The sequence below is a fragment of the Triturus cristatus genome, chromosome 7 (assembly GCF_964204655.1).
Source record: "Triturus cristatus chromosome 7, aTriCri1.1, whole genome shotgun sequence".
Classification (NCBI taxonomy): Eukaryota; Metazoa; Chordata; class Amphibia; order Caudata; family Salamandridae; genus Triturus; species Triturus cristatus.
In genome coordinates, this window is record NC_140590.1 from 1,625,233,424 (window position 1) to 1,625,252,135 (window position 18,712).

Below are 18,712 nucleotides of genomic sequence, written 5' to 3' on the forward strand. Positions count from 1 at the left end.
TCACAATGCTTCCAGACACCTCCTACCTGCACGCATCCCAATCATAGAGAAAACATGATTTGGTGGACGAGCCTTGTCCTACATCTCTCTGAAAGCGTTAAACTACCTGCCGCTACTCATAAGGGCCTCCTCCTCACTTCTTGAATTCCAAAAGAAGCTCAAGATCTAACTTTTCAAGTAATACCACTAGGCCCTAGGTTTGGCTAGACTCACACCTGCTCAGTGCCAGGATACCCTCCTGGTTGATAGAGCGGTCTTCAACTCTGCATAACATAACATATTGTTATCCTTCTGACTATGTGGCTATTCCACAAGCCCATCCACAAGAACATTAGACGCCTTCCACGAAAGAGATTCTGCCTTTTGACCATGGATAAGCAGACCGATCCCCCACCTCCCCACCCTCCAAAAACAAAAAAATCAGAAAGAGTAGTATCCAATTATCTGTATTTGGCTATATTGGACTTTAAATGTATTATTATATTTTAAAATACATTTGCTATTACTGCATGAAACAGAAATCAATTTTTGGTATTTTTCTACTATCCCAGTGATTCAAGGTTTCCTATATGGCCTTAATAAAGGTTCACCTCCTAGTTAAAACCCCTCTCCTAATGATATTGGGATACACTGTTTTACTGCTTTCTTTCTTCCAATATTAATTCACCCCAGAAAACTTTTCTTCATACTTTCCACATCAATCGATCATAATACAATGACTAGACTAAAGATATAAACAAGCGCAACAGCAATTTAAAATTATCGGTCTCTCTGTACTGGTTTGGAATTTCTAAAATATCTGCTAACCAGATCCATAGTGTACCTAAAATTTTTAAAAAGGGCACTAAACACCTCCTTGGAACACCCAAGGATCATTCAAAAAATGCAAGGTGGCCTCAGGGGAAATACTGCATCTACTAAGATTTGCAAATGGCCTCTTGTACATCAGTTCACACCTTTAATAGGACCTATTGCCTCGGACTCTAAAAAAAGGCACATTGTTGAGCCAGGCCACTAAGTGCAACTTGCTTGCATGCCAGGTACTTTTATATTTACTCCTTTTATTCTTTGGAGTAGAGCCCTGCATTTGATACCCTATTCTAACGCTTATGAATGAAATCCACAATCCCATAATGTAGAAGAACATGGAACCTTAACTTGCCATTTAATAATCCCCCCCCCCCACCACTACCATTTAATAAGGAGGATTGCTGGAAATCAATTTATTAGGCCGACGACACCCAACTCATCCTCTTACTCATGAAGGATCCCGCAAACACCAGACTCTGCTTCCAGGAAGGAATGAAGAACATGGCAGCCTGGATGAAAGACAGCTGCCTGAAGCTTAACTCAGAGAAGACAGAGGTCCTCATCCTCGGACCCTGCAACTCCGCCTGGGACAACACCTGGTGGCCCTCCGCCCTCGGGAACCCACCCACTCCTACAGACCACGCACGCAACCTCGGCATCATCCTCGACGCTTCCCTCTCCATGATACGCCAGATCAACGCAGTCGCCTCCACCAGCTTCAACTGCCTGCGCATCCTCCGCAAAACTTTCAAGTGGATCCCCCTCGACTGCAGAAAGACCGTCACCCACGCACTCATAACCAGCAGACTGGACTACGGCAACGCCCTGTACGCCGGAATCAACAGATCTCTGCTACACAAACTCCAGACTATCCAGAACGCCGTGGCCAGACTCGTCCTCATGAACACATGACCCAACACCTGCGAAACCTCCACTGGCTCCCCGTCGAAAAAAGGGTCACCTTCAAACTCCTCACCTACAAATCTCTCTACAACATCGGACCCAAATACCTCAACGAGAGAGTATCCTTCCACGTGCCCAATAGGAACCTCCGCTCCGCCGACCTCACCCTGGCAGAGGTCCCCCGCATCTGAAGAAACAGAGCAGGCGGGAGAGCCTTCTCCTACATCGTTGCCAAGACCTAGAATTAGCTCCCCGTGAACATCAGACGCTCCCCAACCCTGCACACCTTCAGGAAGGACCTCAAGACCTGGCTCTTCGACTGATCCGGAGCTGCCCCCACCCCCCAGCGCCTTGAGACCCTCTCGGGTGAGTAGCGTGGTATATAAACCCCTGATTGATTAATTGATTGAGCATTCTGATACAGGAGCTTCTAGAATCCTTAACTTCTTGACTGCTCTTCTCGTGCATATAGAAGTCATTAAAAAGGAGTACCCAGTCTGCCCTTGTGGTAAGTTGATGTAAGCCATAGTCAAGAGGTGCAAATTTCAAGGGAAGCATCTCTCCAATATTTGCACTTTTTAAAAGGTATGCATAGACCTTTTACAAACACCCCTGCAGTCAAAGGGTTACAAGAGTAGTCTTACTATGAAGAGGGAACGTATATTTGCAATATTGTCCTTATTTGTTTTTTGATTTGATGGGATTTAAAGTGGGATTTTCAACCAAGGTTGCTTCCTCCCATAGACATGTTTTCTTCATGAGATATTTTTCATACATGCAACTTTGTTTTGGAAACCCAGGGACTTTATAATATTTCTGAATTCACAGATAACACCCATGATGATGATCTAGGATTACAACAAGTAATACTTCCTCATTCATAAAAATGAGATATATGGTGGATGTAAATGGGAGGAGGTGTGGTGTCCACGCTGTACAAGTTTAGGCTTTACATTATGATATGGCCTCATTCAACACAAAGCAGAAAGGCACAGAAATGTGAGTAATTCCTGTTTAAGGGAAGAGACATTTGTAAAGCCACTTCTGTGATTTGGATTGCTATGGTGCACATTTAGCACCAGATTAATCAGAAAAGAAGTGCTCCCTCAATTGCATAGGCCCATGAGCCATAGCTCAGTCCATATGAGGGAACGCCTCTGCCCCGTGCCTGTGCTGTGTTATAAACACAAGAACAAGACAGACAGGTCTTAGGGCTGTGCACTGGTTGAACACCACATATGAAGAAGTGCACAATCAGTTCACCCTCTCCCCCCAGGGGCACCCCTTTTGAGGCTGCACTGAGGTCCTAAGTATTGCCTAAGGCCTCACCCAAGTGCAGGTGTAGTCACACACTACACCTTCCTGAGAGGGAAACCCTGATCCCTCATATTGTGCACTGAAAAACGAACTGGTAGTTTTGTGCACTGAAAGACGATCTGGGGGGTTGAATGTGCTGGTCAGCCTCTCGATGCTGCACTGTCAGTAGTGCATCTATGTGTTCATGCTGCTGGGAGAGAACATTTTTATGAAATATGACGCAGCCCAGGATAGGGGGCATATTATAAAACACAGCCCTTCAAGTAATTAGCAGGCTACAAATTTGAGTCCAGGCAAAACCATTAGTCTTTCACAGCACTTAGACGTGATTACAAAGGAGGTATAAATACATATGTAGGTGGTGTTGAAAGGATTATAATTTATTACATAGATGCTCATTTCTGGATGTGCAAGAATGAAAGACTTTCCGATTTAATACCACTCAAACCTTGAAAGCAGAGATTCAAGGTGTTGGCTGCTTGAATGGTGGCTGCAGGTCAGTATCTGTTTGTACCATTTTGTAGTGTTGGGTTCTTTCTACAGCCTGCTTAATAAAGTGATTGACATTTATGACTGATCCTCTATGGCAGCCCATTTCCCCAAGATAATTCAGAGTAGTTAGCCAAGTCTTCTGATTCTTGCTTTGACATTGGCTACTGCTGCCTACCACATTGTTGTAATATGTAGCAGCAAATCATGGATGTTAGTGTCAGGAGTTGGCCATTTTATCATCTTGACACAAGGTCCTGAAGATGATACCACATACAGATGAAACAGGAGTCCGAAGCATCTACGCTAATTGTGCATTATGTTGGTATCATTTTAGAGTGCCAGCATTGTATAAGATAAGATATTTGTTGGATGCTATTCCTTTTCAGGCAGAATTACACTGATTTGTGACACTAATTTTGATGGACTCTGCATTTATAAACCCTTTGGCATATGTCAGTGTGTGGTGCTTGTTTGTCCCATATATATATATATATATATATATATATATATATATATATATATATATATATATATATATCAGTATTAGAAAAATTTTTGCAATGAAAAACTGAAACTGAATAGAGTATGTTGCATTTCATTTGACAAATGGTATGTTATTATTTTATACACTTGTTTTTATACTTCATTCATTTATATTAGTAGATTGCATTCTTTTGATACCAAAACTTTCTGAATTCTCACAACTGGTTATACTAAATGGTTGCTTCAGGAGCATTTTTGTGTTTGTTGTTTTTGTACAAAGACATTCAATTGGGGTCTCCAAGTCATCTGGTGGACAGCATAAGACATGAGAACCCATGCAGGTCTCCAGTTATAAATGTTATAACTTACACATATCAGTGGCCTGCACTAGCTTTGTGTTTTTCATTAGGAATCAACTTCCGGCTGAGTTTTGCCTACCTTTTACTCGCCTGATAGCAGCTCGAAATGTATTAATTTTATTTCTGCAGTAATTGCAAAGTTTTTTTAAAGAATCTTTTTATTTCATTTTTAAACAGAGATATAGCAGCAAGTACATCGCATAACAATTTTGTGTGCCAACTCTGGGGTGGGACCCCCTACAAGTGAGACGTAAAGCAGCATGACTTCAAGAGATTAAGTAATGCCCACACCTTATTTGGAGCTCTCCACTGTATTAGGGGGAGCCCTCGTCATGGTCTATGTGTTCCAAACCAGAGCCAGGATTCAAACCTCTGTGGGAGCGCCATCCGGCCCAGATCCACTCCCATTTGCGTGGGCAACCCCTGCCCAGCTATAGAGACTTTTGATTTGCCATACACCAGTCCAAATTTCCTTCCCACCCCACCACCGTTGGAGCCTCTATAGAGCCACATAAACGTGCAATGTTTTGCTTGGCTACCACATGGCTCACTGAGAGCCACAAGTTGCTATATCTTGGCAGTGAATGGTCCCCCCATATGTGTAGAAGGCCTATCTTCGCCGTGTCTGGGGTGCCATTCCCATGACCTCCCCCATGATCCTCTGTAACTCCAGCTAATAGGTTTTCACCACTGGACAAGACCACAGAGTATGGAAGAAGGTGTCCCTTTCACCACTACTCCGATGGCAGAGGTCCGTCCGACAGCGGCCCATGGCCCAGACCACAGTACGGGAGTAATATGAGCGATGTAGAATCCGTAAGTGAACCAGGCGAATCCCTGTGTTAATGGCCACCTCCCGAAAAGCTCACAGTGCCTCCTCCCACTCCCCGTCCTCACAATCTCCAATGTCTCCTTCCCATTTAGACCCAAGTGTGGTGAGGACTCTGTCCTCTAGCGGCGAGGATTCCGGGACAGAGGTGTGATTTGGGATGTGCGCTCTGAGGGCATGTCAAAGTTGCATATATCAGAAGGCTTCAGTGGGGGCTAGATCGTATTGGGCCATCATTTCCGCCCAGGTAAGCATGTTTGTATTTTCACACGTGGCCCATCGTGGATATGCCTATGAGGTTCCATGGCCTGAAGCCCTGTAACCTGCGTACTTGACTAAGGGAATCACTGCACCACAGTGGGGTCATTACAGTGGACCTCTCCCTCCAACCCATGGAAATGACGTGGCCGTCCTCCACTCCCGGGCCACGGCGAGTGTCTGGGGAAACAACTTCTCAGCATCATGCGAACCACAGAGCACCCCTGGTTAGCCCCAGTTTCTCATCGACTGCAAGGTTTTTTTTAACATAACCATTTTTCCAATTATTTAGCTATCTATGGAGATTTACTGTTAACTATTTTTGAGGCTGCACTTATATTTAATATTGCACAGCTTTCTGGTACACATTATATTATATAGTATGTGTAGAATAATTAAATACAGAGAAAAAATAAATAATGATCTTGTTTATAATAGTAGATATATTTCTCAATCATTTAAGCAAAGCAAACCTTGAATATATTGAAAGATCAAATATGAGCTCAGTGTTATTCACTGACATATCTCATCATCCACATTGTGGTCAATTTGCTCTCATTCTCTTTAGATAACAGGGCACTTCAAGACAGTCAATCCTTATTGGGTGGAACAAGTGAACAGTGCGGTTGAGAAGCAACTGACACAAATTTGTAGACACCACCAGTAACAATGCACCTGTTCTGTCCTGTGCAGTTCTTACCTGCAATAGCTGTTGCCCACTCACTTGAATCCTCGCATGTTTCTATGGTGATGGTTGCTGGAGATCCATTTACTGTAAAAGAAAAAAAAACATAACATGTTACAGAGGCTGCCTCTTTCGTATTCACTCCGAGTTCAATTATTTGCTGTACATTCTTGACTTCCCATGATTAGGGTCATGCTTTACAACTGGAAGTAGTTGAGGGCTTGCAGATCTAGGTTAGGACAAAGGCCCTTGCCCTTTTTCAGGACTAGAAAATAGCGGGTATAGCAAGTTCAGGTGGTCCTCCATCAGCCAGTCGTAAACCAGAAGCATGGAGGGAGGGGTAGTCTCAAAAGTGAGGGAGTAGACCGTTCGGACTACCTGAAGAACCAACTTGTCCGATGTGATATTTTGCCTGTGGTGGAGGTGATGGCTGATCCTGCCATTAACCGACCACCCATGATCTTGAAGGGCCAGACTATAAAGGTTTAGAGTCTGCGGAAGGAGGACTGACTCGAACTCCGACTGTCTGATCCACGGGACCGAAAGGAGCAGCGCCCATGGCCAATCAGAGTTTGCTGAACATGCGCGGACCTGTGGCCGAGATATGGCTGGCATGGCTAAAAGCCCCTGCTGCGGCCACGAAAGGGGCAAAAAGCAGACGGGGGAACGGGTGGCCACTGAGAGGTCCAAGGACTTGGCTGTAGACCGTGAGTTTTAAAGCGCTTAAGGGCTATGTCTGCTTGGTCTCCGAAGAGGGGTACCATCAAAGGGCAATTAACGAAGCCTGAAAATCCCCAGAAAAGCCAGATGTTCTCAGCCAGGCATGGCGCCGAACAGCCACCATGGATAACATTGCTGTGCCCAGTGAGTCAGTGATGCCAAGCCCACAATGAATGGTGAATGTTGCTGCATCTCTCCCGTCTGATACTGCTTTAGAGAGAAGGGTCCGGGCCTCCTCTGGGACCTGTGGCCGTACCTGTGTAACGGTTTCCCACAAGGACTGGACGTAGCGGACCAATTGGCATGCAGTGTTCACTGACCGCAATGCAAGCCTGGTGGAAGAAACGATCTTCTTGCCCCAGCTATCCAGCCTCTTGGATTCCCTATCTGGGAGAGCGGAAGGGAATGCACCTTTTGAGGTAGAAACTTGAACCGCCAAGCTCTCGGGAGTAGGGTGGCTGATGAGGACTTTTGGGTCACCCAGTGCAGGGCAATGCCAGAGGGCAATACTCCTATTAACAGGAGCCCCTGTGCTGGACCAGGTTCCCAGAAGGACATCAGTTAAGGCCTCATTGAAAAGCAGGAGAAGTTCCGAGGAGGAGACACTTGGCTGCAAGACCTCTGTCAAGATATTCATTTTGACTTCTACTGAAGGGAGCTGAAGGTCCAGGACCAAGGCTGCCATTCTCACCACAATAGCATATGAAGCTCCCTACTGCATAGCCACGGTAGGGGGAGAAAGCAGGCCACAATCTCGGGAGGTATCCATTCCATTGGCCTCAACCAAATCCTCATACCAGTTCATTTCATGCTCAGGCTGGTCTTGTGAAGGGTCCAGCCATTTCTTCCAATCTTCTGCCATTCCTAGCCCCTCAACATAAGGCTGAGGAACCGACCTAGGATCAAGGGGTGCCATTTTCAGCATCTGTAGGCGCCAATCCGGCTCCGGGTCATTGGAATAAGTATGGGGCTGACGCGGGCATCGTCAGAAGCTCAGAGTGGGGGCAAGCGCCAGAGGAGGATGTTGCAGGGGCACGAACAGCGTCGGTCCGGATCCATCACCGAATCAATTAGGGGGCATCAACGTCTGGGCAGTAGCTGCCAGCGTGGACTCTAACAGAGCCCCCTCCGAGCCTCCGAGGCCAGAAGGCACTCCGAGAAGGCCAGGTTGCCCAAACACGAGGCACATCGAATCATAGAATTCTTTAAGTTTGGTGGGGGTTGTTCCAGCTCCTTGAAAGGCAGGGAACCGCAGAGCCGACCAAGACGCGGGCTCTGCAGAAGGAGGCCTAGAGTGTTGAGACTCCTCCGGCATGTCGGCTGACGGATGGAGAGAAGTTGAGCATGCTCCGACTTCTTGTGTTTCTTATGCCTTCAGAGCCATTGCCTGGCAGTCAGAGCACAACTTTGAGTCTTGGTCGCTCTCCAGGCACCTAAAAAAAAATTAGGTGTGGATTCATCATCGACAAAGTGCGATGGCAGGTGTCACACGGTGTGAATCCAGACGTTTTCTTTGACACATAGGAAAAAACATACACACCTAAAATCGGCGATAAATGTCAAAAAAAGCCTGCCAAAAAGTCACAGACAGTAGCTCTCTTTATGCATCTGCACTAGCCGCGGTGGCGCTTTTGTAGGTGAAGCGGACATCACTTCCGGCACAGACAATGCAGACGACATAAAGGGGAGCTGCCTGACGCCACCTACCAACGCACAAGGGTATTGCTTGAGCAAATGTCTTCTAGATCCAGCCTGACGGCTGGGAAATTCTACGGTAATGAATCTACGGTAAGATGTCTCTGTCAGATACGAGATGTTTGATACTAAACATCCCTATTTTCAGTGAAGCCATCATGTAGCTGGTGAACTAGTTTTCACTAGAGTCCAGCACATGTAGTCACATTGGCTTCCCTGTTCACATATACTGGCAGTAATACAGCAAACTAGCACAGGTGCTTATCTGCTCGTGCAGCCAAGACCTCACATGTAGTATAGTGCACGCTGCCTTAGGGCCATAAGTCCAGCTGTAGGGGTGGATTACCTGTACTGCATGCAGTGTTCGTCGACGTGCCACACAGTGATATGTGCCATGTCATGTTTTCACTTTTGTCTGCACCAAGAGGTGCAGCTTGCAGTGGCAGTCTATATGTGTTTGGTGAGGGGTCCTTTAGGATGGCACAATTTGTACTGCAGCCCTTAAGGGCCTTATTTAACCTCCTTGCCCTAGATACCAGGGGTATCACTTACTAAGGACTTACAGGGAGTACCAAAGATATTTCCAATTGGGGTTCAATCGCACAGTTTTGGGAAAGATCTGGCACTGGAGACCTGGTTAGCAGGAACCAATGCACTAACAGTCAAAATCACATCAAATACCAGGCAAAAAGTGGGGGTGTCCATGTCGAAAAGAGGCTCGTTCCTACATGCATCATAAGCAAACCCATAGCATGCGTTCCTCTGTTACAGAGACTAGCTGAGGAAGGTACTTGTAACAAGTAAAGGAATATTGCATGCATTCACCAAACAATGAATAAACCTTCAATATGCTGTACAAGAATGAAATAAAAGGTAAATACTGTTTTTAACTGAGTGTACTGCTCTTTAATAGCTAATCAAATGTAGGGAAGCCAAACCCTCAAGTACTCTATTAGAAGTAAAACCAGTAGAACCAATACGAACAGGAGCTCAATCTTGTGTCACATCCATATCCAAATTCAGATCTTCATTAACAAGAGTTCTCCTTCTTCAATCCCAGTGACTGTTTGAAGACGGACAGCCAATTACATTATCTGGGAGATATTTGAGGCGGCTTGGGCAGAGGCACAAGCACGGCAACTTTGTTTAAGAAACTAAACAGAGACTATAAGTTGATGTCCTAGGGTCCCACCAATGCATGCTCTGGTCAGTTCTAGTCAGGAGACTGGAAGATGGCCTATGAAGCATTCAATGCTCAACGGAAGGTGCTTTGCCCATTAGATTGACAGAGGGACGCCTCATCTTTGATTACGCTCTGAAAGTAGCTCTGCAGGAAGGCAAATTGTAGTTATCTTGGCCTTGTACATTAAGATTGCGCTACGGTTTCAACTACCTGGTTGAATGCCTATTGTAAAGGTTTTTTCCACTGACCTCTTTTTGATCCTTACTCCTGTCTCTTTAGGGGCACCGATTAAAAGCCAAAGTCTTGCAACATAATAGGTAAATGTCTTTAACCTAACAAGGTATAGTTATCTTGTAGTGCTTTACCCACTTGTGCTGCCAAGTCTCCATCCGTGACTGTGTTGCATACCTATTGCTTATGTAGATCTATCTTCACTTTGTAAGCTCTTTAAAAATATGGATTTGCTCACTTCTATAGGTATGTTGCCTACACTAGAAGGCTAGCTTTCTGCTTCAGTTCAGGAGTCAGTCGAAACTCTCCTATTACTACAGAAAATAGCTTGTCTCATTTGCCATCAGAGACATTATTTGCATCTGAGCTTTTTCACTTTGGAGTTTAGAAAATGTAATTGTTTGTTCAAATGAGATCTGAAGTATGGAATGTTTTTTAAATAGAAAAAATACTTGCTGGAGTAAGAACATAAAATTTGGTGAGACATTTTAATGCACATTTTCAAAAGTCAGGGTTCTGTGATCAAATATTCTGGGGTCATTTTAGTTATGTATATTGAAATGTATAAAGTGTGCTAATCCCCTCAACCATTAGTGGCCTAGAAATCACCAAAAGGCAAGGCCTAAGAATGGGAAGAGCTAGGAAGAGACCATTCTACAGAACCAAGTGTTAGGCTTGAACCTTGATGTCAATGGATTGTGTATTTCCATCGCGGTGGAAGAGTGTTCCACATTGATGGTTTCCTCACTGACTACCTATACCAGCCAATGAAAAACCTCTAAAAGCGGTACATGATTATACATCAATTAGATTCTTCCTGGTGAAGTAAAGGGTCCCTGCAAGAAGGATTACATACACAGATTGATACCTTCATGTTACTGGCTACATAAGCCTAGGCTAACACATTTAGCTGAACATCTTACTATTAGTAGAAGCCAGTGAAAGACAGTTTTAAAAGAAGCACTAGAATAGAACGTGATGAGAGCTAAAAACCAGTTCACACTGTACATGTAATACCTGATCTGGGAAAGCTTGAGATCTCAGAAGTTTACTTCCTTTGAAATTTGGAAGCATAGACCTGGAAAACACTTAGAACCTTGACCTAGTAGTGATCATTCTCTTGACGATCTAAAGGTATTTGCTGTATTGCTTTTCAACATACCACACAATAAAATATGTTATAAGATATAGATATCATTCATTCATTCATTAGCTTTATTTCGGTTAAAAACCATAAAGGCGTTTTTAAAAGAACAACACATATTAAAAACCCAGAATCGTCTTGGTACAATAAAAACATAATCTAACCATCGGCAGCAGCAAAAACTAATCTGTCAAAAAAACATAATAGTGCCCTGAGAAATGTACTCCTACACTACTGATTAAAAAATTTAAAATAAAGCCTAGGTACGCAACATGCTAAAAGGATACAATTCATCTATATGTGAAGAATAAGGAAAATAGCTAATACATCATATTCTCATCACTAGGCCCGGGGGTATAAACTTGCATTATTATTTACATACTAGGCGACCCCAAGAATGCTTCGGTCTATACGGCTATGCCTCAGAGAGTCGGAGGCTTCAGGCTGTGTCCACTACATAGCCTAAAAATCATCTCGTCCCTAGATATATTCATCCTAAAGAAACTGAAGGCAGGGGCATTAGATTGGTTTAGAGACAGATGAGATGGATAGTAATCAATCTCCTCTTCTGTTCAGCAGTCTCCTCCTTATGCCCCACACATAGCTCAAAAACTTGGCAACTGCACAAACTATCACTTCTCTAGTATCAAATCTAAGTATGCGTAAAGCAGCAGTATGGTTGCGCGTCCCCAGTTGTTTACATAAAGGTGTTAGCCACTGTGCTCTGGGTCGAATATAGGCGGGGCAGGCAAATAATACATGTGCAGGGGATTTTAGTGTGGTAGTACGGAGAGGGCAAGACCGTGGTATCGCCGTGGAATTACTCCATGAGCTAGTACGTGCATTTAGTGGATGCGTGCCGAACCTGAACTGCATATATAGCTTCCTATCCAAAGGGATCGGAATAGTATCTAGATAGTATCTAGATAAGGTTTTAGGAGGGCGATGGATTTAAAATCTGTAAATTATAAACTGACTCGACCTTTGTTTGACTTAGTTGTTGCTGTCTAGGCGACCCAGCCCCAACACTTCAATTTTATTTGCTCTTTGCTTGGGAATGAGGCTGGATCCTAATTTGCCCACAGATCCTCTACCGCTATATTGGCTAATAGACGTTTGATGTTCCTTAACCACCCTAGCTTATTCTGCTTATCTGGGGAGATAACTCAATCTAGGGCCTTAGCATAGGGGGATAGCTCTAGGGTGGACCAAATCCTCCGCCAAAACAGCAGTGGGCTTGGCATAGCCTTGTGGCAATCTTTTTCTTCCCCAAATCAAGCCTTAAGGGATGGAGAGGTGTACTCTGGGAAGCTGGACTATACTCCTCAGGAATTTGTTCTATACTCTGACGAGGTTGTCTAACCCCACAGTTCTGCACCATAGAAGGCTGCGCTCACCGCTTTGGATTCATATATCTGGAAAGACCCCGCCACTGGTTTACTATGGGAAGATCCTTTTTCTTTGCTCGGTGCCCCAGCTATTTGAGATAGCCGTAAGATAGATTTAGCTACTTGGGGCTTCCAAGACATACTATCAGCTACAGTGATTCCCAGATGACCGAAGGTGTTAACTCTCTCCAACCGGGTACCGCCCAGAGCTGGTATGCCCTTATATGACTTATGGGGGTTAATTGTCAGAAATTTAGTTTTAGAGGTATTGATTTCCAGACCACACAAGTTGCAGAAAGTATTAGATCGCGTGAGCAATTTCTGTAGACCCCCAGGAGATTTTGACACCAGTAGGGTGCCATCCGCAAACAGCAGCATTACGACATTTTCTCCCCCCATGTTTGATGCCAGATAGTAGACCAAGTTGACTTTCCTTAGATTATTAGGAACTCAAATAAAAAACTCTAAACAAATCTACACAGGAAAACAATCCAAGTGAAAAATACTGAATAATTCGAAACATTATATGAAACGACAAACGGTAGGTATGATGAACGCATGCAGACAATATCCAAACTCAGACAATAGCCAAACTCCCTGGAAAAAAAAACAGGACTGTGCAACCATGGTGTAGTATGAATTTACCGCACTCACTACATAAGCCCTCCTATGTGGCATCGTTTTTATATTTGGATGAAAAAATTGTCTTGTATCTTAGACACATCAAACGTTATTGAAATTGCAACACACAGACCGCAATTCCGCAGCAGGTACTTTACAAAAGATCCCATTCAGCTGCAGACTTCTGTACCCAGACATTTGTAGTGGTGACAAAGGTGCTCTGAAAACACCTTCATATGATGGACCAAAGAGGGGACTTGTCTGTACAAAAATCAAACATACTTAAATGTAATTTAAACAAGGTGGATAGAATGACTCTTTGCCAAGATTTGTTTCTTTAACTATTAACAGAAAGTTATGCTCATATCACATGCATTGGTTTCAAAGCTGAAGCTAATGCAACAAGCAGTCAGACTTTAGAAGAATCACAAATACGAGTAATCTCTTTTGAAGGCCTTGTGCCTTGAATCCTGAGTACCACCTAGTGAGGCAAACACATTATAAATATAAAATGTACTCAGCTATTTTGTAGAGCTATTTTTAAATGAAACCAGTGCTATGTAATTGCCGCATAATTTTTCGGTGCTTACTGCATAATTTAGTCAACTCTGCAGTCTAATTTGGTCCTTTGCTGCAGCATAATACCAGGGGTCTTGAGCTTAGCATACCTTCAGTGGAGACAGGAGTAATGGGGATATACTCCGTAGAGGACTGGCTGCTCAGAGAGACACGAGCTGCAGACAGGTCGATCTTGGTGCTGCGGCATGTGTTGGAGCACACCTTGGAATGTTGGTAAAAGTCCAGCTCCCCAGAGTCCATGATCTTCCTGAGAGTGAAAGGAAAAAGCATCACTGTACCAGACAACAACATATAAAAAGTCAAGCTCCGTAATTTAGTTTTCCTCTGCATGGAGAGTCTATTAAAGGTTTTTAAAGTTGGAAACTCAATCACATCCATTCAAAGAGTGCTGCAAGGTCACAGTACAAGAATGGAAAAACATGAGCACACTCAGGTCCAGCATTGCACGCCTCAACCAAGATCCTGCACCTACCTGCTATGGACCCTCAAAAACAGCACTGCATACCTCTGCAATAAAACTCTCAGGACCTGTACTGTAGACAATGTGTCAGTTGGAACAGCAGGCCCTGTTGGATGCATTTCATGCACAGTATTGAAGGCTCCAGTAATGGGTAAGCTCAGATAGCACTGTAAATACCTCCAGTAGTTTAGCAGGTGCCATCAAAGGCATATGCACATCAGCCACAGCAAGAGACTGCTGCAAAGATGCATTACATACAGCACTACTAAAGCTTGATGGGCAACCTCTTTTCTGCCCAATAGCACTGAAGTCTTCCTTTTTAATTTTTACTAATTCTTTGTCCTCATAGTGAACGACAATACTCAGAAACAGACAACTTGTACGAAGTACTGAAACATCACACCGCCCGACCCCAAAGAGAGAAATTCTGGAACTAAATTTATAATAGTGGGGAAGGTAATTTCGCTTTGACCCTGCCTGACAGGAAGATCATCTTTTTATAAGCAACAAAAGGCTGAACGTCAGTTAGCCAGTGCGCTAGGGAAACAATTTTCTTCAGATATTTCTTCTCAACACTGTGCTGGACAATGAAACGTGGCTTGATCTCTTCAGTAATTTTGAGAATCACTTAAAGGGTCATGTTATGAGCTTTTTCATCTTTCTGAATGGCAATCATACCTTCACTGCCAAATTGTTTCGCAAGTACCCCTCTATTTAGCTTTGTTCATTTATCTTTTGAATTAATATTGGTTTTTTACTTGTACCATAAAAACTGTTAATAGTGTGTTTTAGAGCCAAAAAGGTGACCCATTGCTTTGGTAGGTGCTGCAGTCACCAAACATTTTATCAGATCAGATATGGTTCATGCCTGCAGGAAGAATTAATAGCCATAGATGAAAATGGAAGGGCCCTTATCTTTTAATACACACAAAATGTCTCAGGTTCTCAACGTCTTGCTATGTTGAAAGAAGTTTTCAGAAAGGGAGCACTCTGAGGTATCAAAGTCACAACAAAATACTTATGTTTTAAAGCACTAATATATTTTTGTTTGAACACAAATGCTGGCTTTAGTGTTAAAAAGTACCATCCAGTGTAGATGAAAACCAGTCTTGTATCTCAAACGCTCACCTCCAATAAGCATTCTAGAATGTTGCTTTGCTTGAGGGGGTCAGCTGGGGTTTGAGATGTCTTGAAACATCACTCAGTGGATGGCCCTTTTAAAATTAAGGGGTGAATTTACAGTTTGGTGGATGCAGGACATCTTCCAAAAAGTGAAAAATATCCCTACCACCCCGTTTGAAGAGCATTTATCGCTATGCACTTTTTAAAGGCCGATGGGACACCGGCAGCTTTTCAGCAGATGTCTGGTATCTACCAAACTCTAAATCTGGCGTTTTTTATTTACTGGCCATGAAAGGTATTTTCTACCAACTTCAGAGTATAAAGAGCACTTAGTACTTTTCCTGAAGGTCTACAGAATATGTGGTCTACTTCTTTAAGAGAAATTTTCAATTTCAGACTTTTCTTGCGTAAAATACTGTGTGGGCAGAAGACCTGTTGGAACAATGATGGGGAATTTTCTTTAATGGATGAAAAAGGAAAATCAGAGGGACTTGCGCTTTTAATCCCAATGTTGATTTGATTGAGAACTTTAGTGGATATTATGAACCTACAACAGTCCATTCACTCCCGGACATCAAATTTCTAACACGTGAATAGCTTTATTTATTTTATTTATAGTTTTTGTATCGCCCTAGGGCATTCTGGAAGCAGCTTTGGAGCCCTTTCAAGAAAGGAATTTTACAGGGGATCAGGTGAACGGAAACAGCCGACTTATTGAAAAACATCTAGCGTTGTGCAGAGAATTCAGCTGTAATAAAGTCCATAACCTGCCAAATCTGATACAATGCATTGATGTCAGAAAGATAATAGAAAATTCGTTCAGTGGGAGTATCGCATGCTCTGTTCTTAAAGTTTTTGCATCATACCATATTTCAGTCAATAAATGCTTAATTGTTTATTTTGAGCGAAAGGACTCATAAAAAAGAAATGCAGAAATAAAAACAATCAAAGTTATGATTTACATCGGGCATCTCCATAAAACATTTACAGTACCATTTGTAGGACCTAGTTAAGCTTGCTAAAATGAAAACCGCCCGTCTTTTGCAGAATGAACAATTAAAGGGCATCCATAGCAGACTTTTCATGCTGCTAACATTTGTACAGTAAATACCTAGTTACATAGAAGAGTAAAGAATATTCTGCTAATTGTCTACAGGCTAATAAAGCTGGTGTCATAGTCCTGGTTCCTATGTATCATACAAATGGTAATTACCAAAATCAGTATAAAATAGTATATAATTTACAAAATACCAAAAAGTGAGCGTCAGGCTCCAGAATTCAGTAAGGGGATTTTTTTTAACAGCAAAAGGCGATCTTGCAGTAAAGCACACTAAAAGTAACATTACTATGCCAAATCCAAGGTACAAAACCTTCCAGCATGCGATCCAACAACGTCCAGTATTTTACGAAGCTATTGCTCAGTTTAAGCTAAGAATAGTTGATTGTCAAGGGTCTAACTTTTCTATTATTACAGATCACTGCATGGGGCCAGCCACACACGTGGTAATTGCTATTGGGTATGATAAAAAAAAGTTTCATAGCCCAAAGCTGTCAGGATTTCACACAGAAATGTTTTTCAGTGACGGTGCTTCACATCAGGGCCATTAACCCCTGCTTATAGACCTCAAAGAGTCTGCAGGGTCAACATTTTCAGACAATTGATGGAGTTATATTATCATGCACACGTTCCACTAGCACAGGAACAAAAGGGATGCAGTTAGTTAAGCAGATGAATAATGTATTTTCAATCTTAACCAGACATAGTACCTGTAACAGGTTTGGCTTGATAAGTCTTAAGAACCAAAAAAACAGCTTCACAGGTAAATTTAGAAGATCATTTTAATAGCATTGGTTTACTGGATCACAAATTAGGTGCCCTTCTCAACTTGGTCTTGGTCACTATAACACATCCCACGTTACTAAAGTACACTCTTTTGAGTTAATCCCAAATGAGATATATTTTGTTATTAAATGGGTTATCCAGTGCACCATACTTTTGGTATTAGTTTGATTAATAACAAGACCATGAGCTCAACAGAAATCAACAAATTACCTGATCAGATTAGCCAAGCGTTTAGGGAATTTATAAATAAGCCCATTCTCATCTACAAAAAGTAGGGTTGTTTGCCAGAATCTGCTACTATATTGCACAGGAAGTAAGTCGACAGAACACGTCGCTTAATATATAAAGAATTTTGAGTTTCTGAAGCACTTTTTAAATTTGGTGTGAAGAACACTATGAAATGCTGACTTTAAGTAACAAATTCCATGTACATTGTGACTGTTCCTAGCTGAACATTTTTGGAAATTAGAAAACTTTCCTTAAATGCCTGGCCATTTGTGCTAACTGCTGGCTGAAAACCAGACTAGTAAGGAGAAAGGATATTTCGGTCTATGATACATTCATGAAGATGCTTTAAAATTAATATCAAAAAGGGGGAACAGTTCCTCTCTATGGGCCTGGGTAGAGGGTTATAATGACCTACTACACTATTACAAATGGTATCCGGGGGGATCTGCAAATCCAGATCGTAATGCCCTCACACACCTGTTAGGGTGTCATGCTTCATCATTGGGCGCTCCTCGTCGGACCGGCGCTGCAATGTCCGACGGGCCTGGTGGCATCTTTATCGGAGGTCTTTTGATCTGTGAACGCCGTATGGGGAGTGCGGTGTGTGGGGCTATAAGAAAAACATTGTTTGGTGAAGGTGTAGATTGTGATTGTTAAAAAAGGCCCCTAACCTTTTTAGTTCACTTTATTAAATGGTCAAGGATGGGACTTTGTTAAAAACAGTGAGGCTACGTATGATAATTAAGGTATTCTAGTAGCCATTGGTGGACTAAGTCAGGTCAACATGTTTCGTGTCATGTGCTTCAAAGTCAAGCGACACTTCTTCAGGACCGGAATACCATGACCGCTTAGTTAACAGTCATGGGTGGTAGGTACCCTTTCAGAAGGATAGAATCCTCAACTTGGGGTTATCCTAAGGGTATTCTTCCTCCTCAAGGTAGGATGTGGAGCCTCATAAATGAGGGAAGACGACCCGACCAATTGAGCGGGTGTACCTGAACGAGACGTCGGATCGTCTTAGAACCTGCTCGTCTCCATCTCACCTTGGGGATGCTTTAAAATCATCTGCTAACCACTTTCTGAGAAGAGTCAATCAAGATGAGCAGGTAACAGTTTTCAGGATAAAATTGGCAGATTTTTTGATATATAGATACGTGTTCTGCACCTAGCGACAATGCTTGTGAATTTGAGCCTACAAAAATTTTATTTTTGACAGCAAAAGATAAGAATCCCACATATCAACATTCAATAAATGAAAATCTGAATGAATTTTGTTGATGCATTGGACTTGGTCTGTACTTTATCTATAGTTATCAGAACTACATCTGTACAGTTCCAGAGACTCGAAGAAGATTGACAGAC

The 18,712-nt window shown here is 42.8% G+C and overlaps 1 protein-coding gene across 4 annotated transcripts in view; it reads right to left on the bottom strand.

Annotated features, from left to right (window-relative positions):
• GMEB2 (glucocorticoid modulatory element binding protein 2) overlaps window positions 1-18,712 on the bottom strand; it is a 156,062-nt gene that overhangs the window by 31,397 nt on the left and 105,953 nt on the right. For all 4 annotated transcript variants that reach the window (XM_085619598.1, XM_085619596.1, XM_085619597.1 and 1 more), the window contains exons 6-7: window positions 13,787-13,944; window positions 6,152-6,223 (exon numbers count right to left, since the gene is read on the bottom strand). In XM_085619598.1, the coding sequence (XP_085475724.1) occupies window positions 6,152-6,223; window positions 13,787-13,944 (230 nt within the window). The remainder of the gene's footprint in view (window positions 1-6,151; window positions 6,224-13,786; window positions 13,945-18,712) is intronic.